Source organism: Pseudonaja textilis, chromosome Z, assembly GCF_049901715.1.
Source record: "Pseudonaja textilis isolate UNSWEBS1 chromosome Z, rPseTex1.2, whole genome shotgun sequence".
Lineage (NCBI taxonomy): Eukaryota > Metazoa > Chordata > Lepidosauria > Squamata > Elapidae > Pseudonaja > Pseudonaja textilis.
The window spans coordinates 11,788,180-11,801,280 of record NC_142008.1 but is presented as its reverse complement, the minus strand read 5'-3'; the positions used below and the strand labels follow the sequence as shown (position 1 = coordinate 11,801,280).

At 37.2% G+C, this 13,101-nt stretch overlaps 1 protein-coding gene across 5 annotated transcripts in view; it reads left to right on the top strand.

Moving 5' to 3' along the window:
- Positions 1-13,101, top strand: part of ADARB2 (adenosine deaminase RNA specific B2 (inactive)) — a 489,405-nt gene that overhangs the window by 172,726 nt on the left and 303,578 nt on the right. For all 5 annotated transcript variants that reach the window (XR_015740138.1, XR_015740136.1, XR_015740137.1 and 2 more), the window contains exon 2: positions 11,177-11,311. Coding sequence is in view for 2 of the 5 variants with exons in the window: in XM_087916598.1 (XP_087772724.1) it covers positions 11,177-11,311 (135 nt within the window). In the remaining 3 variants the exon portion in view is untranslated. The remainder of the gene's footprint in view (positions 1-11,176; positions 11,312-13,101) is intronic.

Here is a 13,101-nt window from a genome sequence, read left to right as displayed (position 1 = left end):
TTACCACCTGCATACCTAATTTATTTGCTAGTTCTTCCTTCTGCTTTTTTGTACAGTTTTTTGTTAACACTTTTGTTTTTTCTTTGTTAATTTTTAACCCTGCCACCTTTCCATATTCTTCTATTTCTCTTAGTAGTATAGGGCTCATTTCTAAGGGTTCTTCTAATATAAATGCCATATCATCGGCGAATGCCTGGAGTTTATATTCCTCTTTTTTAATTTTTAGTCTTCTAATCTCTTGATTTTGCCTAATTTGTGCTAAGAGAGTCTCTTCTGCCAAGTAGGGGACAGCCTTGTTTTACTCCCTTATTTATCTTTATGGTATTTATATTTTCCCCATTTATTAATATTTTTGCGGTTTGCATGTTATAAATTGTCTTAATAAATCCTATAAAATTTTCACCAAATTCCATGCCTATCAGTTGTTTAATAAGGAAGTTCCAATTCAGGTTGTCAAAAGCCTTCTGGGCGTCTAAAAATGTCATGCCATTGTCTTGGTTGAGTATACTTCATAATATTCTAATATATCAATAATGGTTCTTGTATTTGTTTTTATTTGCCTTTGGTGGAGGAAGCCATTCTGATCAGGGTGGATAATTCTACTTAATACTCTCTTTAATCTTTCCGCCAATATTGTAGCCATTATTTTGTAATCTACATTTTAAAATGATATTGGTCTATAGTTTTGAATTTTTTGTGGGTCTGATTGTTCTTTATAAATAAGGGTAATATATGCTTCCAACCATGATTTAGGCATGTTAGCATTCTCCAGGGCTTCATTGTACAAGTCCACCAATATCTCCTCTATTGTTTCTTGGAATTCCTTATAGAATTCTGAAAGAATTCCATCTGGGCTAGGGGTTTTATTTGCTTTTTGTGTTCCAATTGCCTTCCTAATTTCTTCTATAGATATTTTATTATTCAAATTTTGTTTCTCTTCATCAGTAATTTCGGGAAAGTTCTTTTCATTCAAATATTGATCAACAGATTCTTCTGGTATTTCTTCTTGTTTATACAATTTCATAAAAAACCTCTTAGCAATTTATTTCTTTTCTTGGGTCTGCATGCATAATTTCCCTTCCTGATCTTGGAGAGCTACGATCATTCTCTTTTCTTGTTTTTTTTTTTAATTTTATGGGCTAACTACCTCCCCAGCTTATTTGCGTTTTCAAAATAATTTTGTTTTGCTATTTTAATTTTTCGGGCCAAATCTTCCTGTACGTTTAAATTTATTTTATGTTTTACCAGATCAATTTCTTAATGTTTGAATTGTTTGGATCCTTTTGTCTACTTATTTCCAAATCTTTCAGTTTCTCCTTCCATATGTTTTGTTGCTGTCTTTTTTCTTTATTCTTTTTAATACTATAAGCAATAGTTAGACCTCTCACATAGACTTTGGCCGTATCCCAAAGATTCTGTAGAGAGGTATGTTCTCTTTTGTTTATTTCAAAAAATACATTCAATTCTTTCTTGATCATTTCAATATATTCTTTATCTCTTAATATGGTATTGTTAAATGTCCATCTTCCCATTTTTCTCTTTCCTTTCCATTTAATTTGAATGGGATTATGATCAGCCCATAGATCTGGCAAAATCTCGATCCTTTCAGTATTCTCCATTAATCCAGGGTCCATCCATATCTGATCTATTCTGGACCAAGAGTGGTGGGGGTCCAAAAAAAAAGGTATATTGTTTTTTATTTGGATTTAATTCTCTCCACACATCATTCAAGTTAAGTTCTCTTACCATGTTATTAAAAGATGAAGGGAGTATTCTCCTTTTGGTGGTGGTGGTGGAGTTCTATAATCTTTATCTTTGTCTGGGACTGCATTATAGTCTCCTACAATGCATACATTAGCATACTCAAATTCTATTATCTTATGGTGAAGCCTATTATAAAAGTCTTTTTTGTTTGTATTCGGGGCATATATTGTGACCAATAACATCTTTTTCTGATTTACATTTATTTCTATAAAGAGCATTCTCCCTTCTTGATCTTTGTATATTTGTTTATGTTGCAACCAATCCTTTACCTATACTACAATACCCCCGTTTTTTTGTTTGCAAGTGCCGAGTACATTTTACCCAAATTTATATTCTTTAAGAGGTCTGCTTGATTGTCTGGAATATGCACTTCTTGGATACAAGTTATGTCAGCATTTTGTTTTTTAAGTTTCTCAAATATGTTTTCTTTTTGATGATAAATTTAAACCATTGATATTGACTGTAAATATAGTGATTTCTCTATCAGTGTCACTGACTACGGGAGGCATTTCTCATTTCATTTCTTGTTCTAGGCTCTCTTTTTCTTAGTCTGTTGCCTTCCCCTTCTTCTCTAAGATTTTGGGGTTCAGAGTGTGAATCAGATTCTTTTTCTCCAGAGAGCTGTTCCTCTTGGCTTCTTGTATTTAGGTCGTCTCTACTTTCTTGTTCTTCCTTGGGTCCTAGGTGTCATTCACAAAATTCCTGTGCTTTTTCAATTGTATCAATTTTGTATTTTTTGTCCTGCCACGAAACTAAAAGCCCCTCTGGGATGAGCCACCTAAATGGAATACCATTTTTAATAAGCTGAGTTGATAAAAATTGGTAGCCCCTTCTCTGCTCTCTGACTCTCCTAGGTATTTGTTTCAGTGTAACCACTTCATGATCTTTGTATACAAGTGGTTCATCTCTGGTCTTACTATAGAGCAGGTCTCATGTTATCTTCCTCGCAAATTGAATATGAACCTCTCGGGGTAGTCTATGTCTCCTTGCATAGTGTGTATATATACTCTGTAGACCTTGTAGACCTCTGTAGACTTCCAGTTGGGCGCTGTGTTGATGAGCTGAGGAGCGGATCGCCGCTCTGAAGGCTCCGATTTTTGCTGTTTGGTGGCTTCCAGGAGCATGTTGGACTTCAAAGGGGTAGACAGACGAAAGGGGAAGACCTGGAGATCTCAGGGAGGTGCTGCAATCCCGGAGATTACAAGAGAATCCCCTGAAAACCAGCAGCAGAAGAGGAAGATTGTACAGATCGGAACCATAGACGTGGCAGCCCAGCAACTTAAAGAAGAAGGAAGGAAGCAGAGAGTGGAAAACAGAAAATTGAGTAGTGGAAAGGTGAACTTAAAGAAGATTTCCAGAATACTGATTTATACTACAAAGGGAAATTGAAAATTGAAACTCCAAACCGCACAGTGCAGCGAAGCGGCAGAAATATCGGAAGGAGTACTAACTAAAGAAACGGCAGTAATTTGTGCTGATTAATGGAGCACTGAAAATGGAGGAGCTGAAGGGTGAGACAACACCATTTACTTTTACTTTGGGAGTTGAAAAGGGGGTTGTATAACTATATTTTTTGGCGATTGACGTTTGAGAACTGTGGGAAGAAAGAGAAAGTGACAGTAACATGTCCAAATGAGACAGAGAGATTGGAAGAACAGCTGAGAGTAAAAACTTGAAAAGAGAACAATTGACACTTTAAAAGATTTAAGGAAAGGATTGAGGAAAGAAACCTTATAATTGCAATATTTGTCTGATAACTGTGATAAAGAAAAAAGGAAGAAATAAGATAACTAAGAATTATAAGTAGAACTAGGATTGTGTGGAAAAAAAGAATAAAGGAGCAAGAAGAAGAAGAAGCCAAAACAGAAAGGAGAAACGAAACGATGGAAGTGACTGTGCAAATTTAAAGAGGACATTTTGAACTCAAACTTAGAACTGTAATAAGGTATTTATCAAAAAAAGAAGAAGAAGAAGAAGAAGAAGAAGATCCATGGACATCATTCAACTGGTCAATTATAGATGTAACTAAATAATATTGGTAAAATATAATCTTAATAGATATATATGTGTTAGAATATTGAGTTAAGAATACTGGTTAATAATTTTTGAATAACTGGACAATTGAAAGTGTGTTGTATAAATATAGAACTCAGACCTTTAAATAATAATCATATAGTAAAAAATTGAGGTATTTTTATTCTGAGGTAAGCATATAATTAAAAACTCTAAAAAAATAGATAAATTGATATTTATATATAGATAAGAATTTAATTACTTTAATCAATTGGCTGCTTTAAATTAATTAATTAAGCATATAAGACTGTTGATTTTGTGGGTAAATAAATCTGTATTTGATTAATATTGAATTCTCTTAAGTATTGTAATAGGTGAATAAGTTCGATAAGAAAAAATAGAAATAAGAGCTGATTGTGATTTTCCATAATAGAATTTTGGTAATTAATAATATAATAATATATGTATTAATATTACTATTGAATTGAAAAGGAGAGGAAAATAGTGCTCTACAAGGGATAGTTGATGGTAGTTTGGAAAGAGCTGCTACAGATAGTTAAAATGGTGACAACATCAATTACAAATGTAAAATCAGGAAAGAAAACTACAATAACGATGTCTTCACCTATGGGGCAGAGATCTATAGATGCAGTGATATTGGCAGAAAAAACTAGTCCAGTTCAAAGCCTGCAGACAGTACAGGCAACACTCACTATGATGCAGGAAATGATGGCAAAACCCCACGAATTGATAGTGAGGAACCATGAAGATATGAAAACAGAGATGAGAACTGAAATAGGACAAGTGAAAAATGAAATACAAAATTTGAATAGTAAGATTGGAAAGATGCAGGAAAAAGTGATAAAAAAAGAACAGAAATTAAATTTAGTAGAGGCAAGAACGGAGATGGGGGAGAAAAAAATAGAGGATTCAGAACAAAATTGAAAGTGCTCTACTGCGAACTCCGGGATTCGATGGTACACATGGAATTAGAGAAGGCATCATTTCATCTTAGGTTCCAAAATGTGGTGGAAGACAAAATGGAAGATTTATGTGCAATTATGATGAATGTGATAGTGGCGGCTTTACAGAAACCCAAATTGGAATTTGAAAATGATGTAGACGAGGTCTACAGAGTATATACACACTATGCGAGGATTTTGCTACTAAGTTTCAATTAGTATTTTTCCATTTATTTTTAGAAATAGGAAATCTAGTTAGGTCCTATATTTTGATCCAGCAGATCTGGGAAACCACTGAGAACTTTTGGAAAAAGTATCATGCAAAATATCAGTGATACAGACCTCAAAAGCTACAATTTTCCTAATGTCCTAATGTACTCATCTCCTATTTAATTCATCTTCCCTTCCCATCCATCACATAAATGAAATGCAGAACAGCCCCGTGCTTCTTCAAGAGGCTATTAGCCTGCTAAAGCAAGTATTTGAGACTTGATTAGATTAAATAAGTAGACACAGACTTTACATTACAATGTACTTTGTATTTAATTTATAGCTCAAATGTCAGAAAATCTGATGAACCATAATCACACTTCAGCATCATCAGCTTCAATATACTTCAATGTGCTTTTATTGTCATAAAGTCATAAATCCTGGGGCATGTGCACATACAAACATAGATACCAAGTCCATTTTCAAAGAGATAGCTGCTAGCATGTTATATTCCTAGATCTTTTTTGTATCGGTATCATGGAATTTTATGTCATCCATGTTCAAAAGCAATCTGAGAACTTGCACATATAATTAGAGCACAAGTGTTGATCTCCAAGTGTGAACTTGGCTGTGAAGAACATTTATGTTCTTCCCCAGGGATTCTACATTCCACTAACACAATTGCAAACAATGCAAAAGGTGATACAGTTCTATGGACTGCTGTTGCCATATGAAGTGAAGTGATATTCATATGAGATATGGAAATACAGAGTTTGAAGGTACCTTGGAGGTCTTCTAGCCTAACCCTCTGCTCAAGCAGGAGACCCTACACCATTTCACACAACTGTAAAAAAGATGCAGTAGTGTCTACAGTGTCAAATCCCTTATTCAGATATGAAGCTCCATGTAACTTTTTATTTCCTTTTCTTTTTTTCAACTTTGCTATCTTGCTATAAAGATAGCAGAAGGGTTGAGAACTATGTATGTTGTGATTTCTTTCCTAAAGGTATATGAGCAATACCATTTAGAAATGGATCCTGTAGAAAAAAATAAAAATGTTTTGTCTCCTCTTATGTGGCCTCTATCTTTTATTGCTAAACTTCTTTTTAAAATTATATATATATATATATATATATATATATATATATATATATATATATATATATATATATATATATATATATATATATATATATATATATATATATATATGGATCTTTGGTTGTTCGGGTTTTCTCCGCGTAAGATTCAAGTATCTAGGCAACGCTTTCGATGAAGTCTCATTCATCATCTTCAGGCTTCTGTCTCCGGCTCTGTGCTTCTCAGAGTAATGTGAGATTGCAGCTGCTTCCTCCTTTAACTGCCAGTGGGGGTGGGACTTGATTGGGTGGGGGCTTGGCTGTGTTCTGATTGGGTGGGGTGTGTTCTCATTGGTAGGGGGTTTGGCTGTGTTCTGATTGGTTGGGGGTTAGCCGTGTTCTGATTGGTTGGAGGCGTGTTCTGTTCAGGTGGGGGCTTGGTTGTGCTCAGGTTAGTCTTAGTTGCTGGGGGATTTGAGCTGGTGAGTTGTGATCTTGCTGTTTGGCTTGAGTTCGTGGTCCTTCTGCATCTTCATAGTGGGTGTCGGTTTGCTTCATGTATGGCTCGGAGGGGTTTGAAGTGGGTAGTGATGCAGCTGCCGTGCAGCTTCTGGTCCATGGTTGTGTCTCATCTTCTGAGTGGGTGGGAGTCTGTTTTCTACATGGAAGTGTGGTGGTAGCATCTTGTGTGGCTCTCATGGGTGTGGGTCTGGTGTCCTTCTTCATGTTAGGTACTGCCTGTTCATGAGGGCGGGTTTCCAAATGGCTGGAAGGCGGGAGGTGTCATCTCGTTTGTTCATGCTGTGTGGGCGTTTTTCTATCTCTATGGCTTCTCTGATTATTCTGCTGTTGAAGTGTTCGGTTTTGGCGATAGTTCTGGTATTTTTAAAATCAATTTCATGTCCTGTGGCTTTGAGGTGTTGGACCAGGGAAGAGGTCGTTTCTTCTTTTTTGATTGAGTTCTTATGTTCTTCAAAATACCAGAACTATCGCCAAAACCGAACACTTCAACAGCAGAATAATCAGAGAAGCCATAGAGATAGAAAACGCCCACACAGCATGAACAAACGAGATGACACCTCCCGCCTTCCAGCCATTTGGAAACCTGCCCTCATGAACAGACGAGTACCCAACATGAAGAAGGACACCAGACCCACACCCATGAGAGCCACACAAGATGCCACCACCACACTTCCATGTAGAAAACAGACTCCCGCCCACTCAGAAGATGAGACACGACCATGGACCAGAAGCTGCACGGCAGCTGCATCACTACCCACTTCAAACCCTCCGAGCCATACATGAAGCAAACCGACACCCACTATGAAGATGCAGAAGGACCACGAACTCAAGCCAAACAGCAAGATCACAACTCACCAGCTCAAATCCCCAGCAACTAAGACTAACCTGAGCACAACCAAGCCCCCACCTGAACAGAACACGCTCCAACCAATCAGAACACGGCTAACCCCCAACCAATCAGAACACAGCCAAACCCCTACCAATGAGAACACACCCCACCCAATCAGAACACAGCCAAGCCCCCACCCAATCAAGTCCCACCCCACTGGCAGTTAAAAGGAGGAAGCAGCTGCAATCTCACATTACTCTGAGAAGCACAGAGCCGGAGACAGAAGCCTGAAGATGATGAATGAGACTTCATCGAAACGCTGCCTAGATACTTCGAATCTTACGCGGGAGAAAACCCAACAACCAAAGATCCACATATAAATACCCATGAGAACCTCAGAAAACAAATATATATATATATATATATATATACAGATAGATAGATAGATAGATAGATAGATAGATAGATAGATAGATAGATAGATAGATAGATCGATCGATCTTTGGTTGTTCGGGTTTTCTCCCGCGTAAGGTTCGAAGTATCTAGGCAACGTTTCGATGAAGTCTCATTCATCATCTTCAGGCTTCTGTCTTCGGCTCTTGCTTCAGAGTGATGAGATTGCAGCTGCTTCTTCCTTTTAACTGCTAATGGGGTGTGACTTGATTGGGTGGGGGCTTGGCTGTGTTCTGATTGGGTGGGGGTGTGTTCTCATTGGTAGGGGGCTTGGCTGTGTTCTGATTGGTTGGAGGCGTGTTCTGTTCAGGTGGGGGCTTGGTTGTGCTCAGGTTAGTCTTAGTTGCTGGGGGATTTGAGTTGGTGAGCTGTGATCTTGCTGTTTGGCTTCGAGTTCGTGGTCGTGCTGCATCTTCATAGTGGGTGTCGGTTTGCTGCATCACTACCCACTTCAAACCCCTCCGAGCCATACATGAACAAAGAACGCAGTCAGAAAAGAAGAAAATACTTCCTCCCTTTTCCAGCACCTTAAAGCCACAGGACATGAAATTAATTTTGAGGGAACCAAATTAATCTCCAATACTGAACACTTCAACAAGAGAATAATTAGGGAAGCCATCGAAATAGAGAAACACCCCCATAACATGAATAAATGGGATGATGCCTCCCGCCTACCAGACATCTGGAAACTAGCCCTCACCAACAAACGAGTCCCAGCCATGAAAACCAACACCGGACCCAAAACAACACATGACACCACTACCAGACTCAAAACCAAACCCATCCCATAGACGAAAGACAACCGCCGTCCAGAAACCAGACCATGGCTGCATCACCAGCTGCCACACACACCCTGACCCCCAAACCAAGCAAATGGACCCATGCCATGAACACATATCCAGGCCTCAAACTCGGACCCAAACCAAAACCCAGAACGTCACATCACAGCCACCCGCTCAGGATATCACATCACAAAACTCAGGAGGTGTGGATCAGATGAATGATCATCCCAAATAAGTGGTAATAGCAATCCATGTATGTTCAAGTGGAGAGTTGCTTCAACTTAACAATCTCCTAGAAAATATTTTTTTCATATTGGAGGAAGTGATAAATGAGTATGTGTAGTTTTATTTCTTCATTAGATTTATATCCTGCCTTTTGTAATAATCCAGTGGTGGGATTCAAACAACCAGTTCTCTGCCCTAAGGATTTCTTCCAACAACCAAACTGCTCATAAAGTTAACAACTGGTTCTCCCAAAGTGGTGCAAACTGGCTGAATCCCATCACTGCTTTCTCCCATGCAATCCTTTGAGATAGGCTGCGTTGTGACAGACTGATTGGTCCAGCATCCCCCAGTGAGATTCCATAGATGAATCTCTCTGGTTCTGTTCCCAAAATCTTATCTACTCATTGACATATACACAACAGAAGATGTATGTAAAAAACCTTCTCTTAAGCTAGGGCAACTTTTAAATGGAGACCATCAAAGATTTGCTAAGTGTCCTATTCATGCAATTCCAAGAGGTGTTGGAAAGATTATGATACATTCTACTGAACCATGAGTTATGAAGGCCCAGTTTTAATTTCCTATAAACTTTCTAAGAGGGAAGCTCTTGATGCTTCATTGCTAATTGGTATGCCTTCATCCATGACTGCTACAATGTCTTTTGTTTTGATATTCTTTTTTCTTTATCAATCCAGAGCCTTCATGCCTTCTGGTTTCTGTTTTAGCACTGAAGTATGTATCTTTTTATCTAGTAAGAGTGAAGTGATGAAGGGTTCTTCAAATCGATTGCTTCCTGGAATTTCTATATCAGCATAATGACAAAGCTAACCCCTTAGAATTCATGGAACCTACAATTTCTCAGTTTAAAAGGTTTGCGTGCACTGTCAGTATAGTGCCCTTAATGGATGTAGGGTTGAAATAAATGTACTCCAATAAGTGAAATCAGTCCTTTAATTCCCTTTGGTGTCAACCCTTCACTTTTTACTATCTCACAGTAAACTGTATTTCAAATCAAAGCTGCCACCTGCTTAGAGTCACACTTGCATTTAATTTAATTATGGTGAGAATTGCCCCAACATCCTTTTTGAAACTCTGATTACTTGCAAGCTAATACTGAGTGAACAATTTTTCCTTTTGACAAGGAAGAGCAAGTTAGAAACTTCAAGCCTAGCAGGTGAAATTTAGTCTTACTGTTTATTGGACTCATTATCAGATTATCTACAGCACAATTGTAGCAGGATTCCTCCATCCAGATAGTTAGATGCTTATAGGATGGGTGAGAAAAAATGTTGTATTCAGATTTTTATTAGTTTTCCTGTTAGCACTATTGGATAAGCATCTTGAGGGAAAATTGAACTTTGTTATCATCTATGTTAAACAATTTCAGTAAGAATTTTATATATGCCAAAATGGAAAGATATGTCAATTCCCACTATGGAAGAATGGATGGGAAAAGGGATAGAATTGGCAGAGAGAACAAAATTAATTATCTTAATTTAGGAAAAGAATGTATCTAGCTTTGTTTCTACTTAGAGGCTGTTTCTAGACTTTGTGCTCAAAAGAGAAAAAAGTGTAATTTTGATTGTTTTGATTATTGGATTAGTTTTCTTTCTTTCATGTTAGTCCACATGAACACTTATTCTCTCATAATCTATTATCTATGTCAGCTTCCAACCTTTGATATCGACTATGTCAACTTGAACAATCTGTGCCCCTATAAAAACTCAGCCAGAACTTTTCCAGCCACAGACTGTGATGTATATGAGATAAAATAACTTAGAAACAAGAGAAAATTAGAGTTATGATACAAAAACATAAGAAAAAAGTAAGTAAAAGAAAGCTTACTAATGTATTTTACATGCTCTGGTGGCACAGTGGTTAAAATGCAGAATTGCAGGCAAACTCAGCCCACAGCCTGGAGTTCAGTCCTGATGGGACTAAAGTTTGACACAGCCTTCCATCCTTCTAAGGTTGATAAAATGAGGATCTAAATTGTTAGAGGCAATATGCAAAAAAAAAATGCTTCTTTACTGTAAACCATTCAGAAAGTGCTGTAAAGCACTATGAAGCAGTGTATAAGCTGAATTGCTATTGCTACAGCTATTTTTCTGTAAGATTAGATGTCTATGGAGTTTCTCAGTCATCCAGGTCATGGTTGGCCCAAAGGTGCTTTTTCAAGAGGCAGTTGGACTTTCTGATTTTTATTTGAATTAGTGCCTATAAAATCATTTATGAAATCATTTAAGTCCGTTTGCCTCTTGAAAAAGCACCTTTATAAGATTGAATATTTATTATCTTACAGTAATAAGATATTTTGTTGTTATTGTTGTTCAACAGCAGAGAATTCAGGATGGGTTCATACCCTGCTTCCCAGAATCTCACATCGATTGCAGGAGCGTTGTAACACCCAGTTTGGCACATGGCTGGATGCCACAGATCACCGCCTCTCCACACAATCAGAAACACCACATGGTAAGTCTTCGGAATGAGCTTCCATTATGTGGAAAATGGACTAACTTCCTGGTTGTAATTTATTGGTGGTTAATATAAAAAATAGGGCTCTCTTTAAAAAAAAAATACAATTTTTTCACTTTATAAAATTACAGCAATGTAATCTTCATATGAAAATGATTCAAATTATGGAGTGTATATACAATTATCTTTGGAATGATTTCTCTTTTTTAGTCAGGTTTTTCTGCGGTTTCTTAAAACAACAGAAGAATCAGTGCAAATTTTCTCAACAAAAAGTGTTGCTAGATTATTATTTCTGCCTGCAGTTGAAGGTAAGGTACCTTGTAGAAGAGAAAAATGTCTGGGGCACTTCTACATTGTAAATCTCGTATGGTAATATCTCAGTGCTCATCATTAATTGGTTCCAGAAAGCACAATGAGTAGCAAAAATGATAAGTACTAAACAATTTTTTCCCCTAAGGAATAATGTAGTGAATCACAAGACAGACAATATGAACAAGTTCTAGCTTATGTACTGAGTACCAAGCAAACAATGAGCACCAGGACAAAATGTTCACATCAAAATGTGTTAAGTATCAAATTCGATGAGTTTCAAAGCAGTTGAGTACCAGGTGATAGGAAAAAGTGAATGGTCTTCAAAATTTAATATTGAAAGAATAATTTAAAATTGAACCTGTTGTATAGTGGAAGCTTACTGAGTGGAGAAACAAGCATGACAGAGAAACTACAATGGATAGGAATGAGAAAATGGTAGTACGAAGGCAGCTTGTAAGATAGACACTGGGTGTCTATTAGCTGGGTCTTCAGAGTGGGAAAAGGAAGAATACAAGCTGTAAAAACAGTTGCAAGAGAAGATGGCTAGCTAGGGAAAGATAACTGAATGAGGTAACAGGAAAGGCAAACTGAACTGAAAAACAGGAAATAACCTATTGTTCTAAGGAGCCATAAAATATCCCTAGAACTCAAAATTGAGCATGCCTAATAGTTGATTAATATTAACTGATACACCTTGCATAAATTATCACTGAATTTCAATGTACATGTGGTGTATGATTTAGTATGTAGCAGGAAATATGTAGGAGATGGTTGGAAAGAGTATAACCTCACTGTAAATCATGAGATTGCTGTATTTTGACAAAATGGAGTCATCTCTGGAGTTTTTCTCTTCAGATTTCAAAGGTAGAAGTAGTGTTGTATATGAACAAAGAAAATATGCTGTAAAGTCTAGTAAAGACTCTTGAACAGTGTTTCTTAACCATGTCAACTTTAAAGTGTGTTTCAATTCCCAGAATTCCCCAGTCAGCATTCTGGGAGTTGAAGTCCACACATCATAAAAATGGTCAAAGTTGAGAAATACTGTTTGACAAAATGTATCTTTCATACTAACTGGGATCGGCAACTTTTGATGGCAAGAGACAATAGGACATTCTGTGGCGAATGAGATGCTTTAGTGGAGAATCATGCCAAGCATGTGAATCTGGGTCATTCATACAGCTAGACTAAGATTATTCCTGAATTTTAGGAAAGATAACGTGCATTTTTCACAAGGTTAAGTTCATTTTAGAGATTATCTTATAGTTTTTATGAATCTCGCACTTCAAAATTTTGGCAGGGGTGGGATTCCACTGATGCATCATGGGTAGTGACTGCAGCGTGACAGAAATGGACATATTTCCTTCAAAAGTAATCCTTGGCTTCTTTAGTGTTTTAAACAAGTTCAGGCAAGGGGTGGGAAAATTCTTTTTATTTCTCAGTCTCTTGGCAATACTGGTTTAAATGGAAAATCTGAT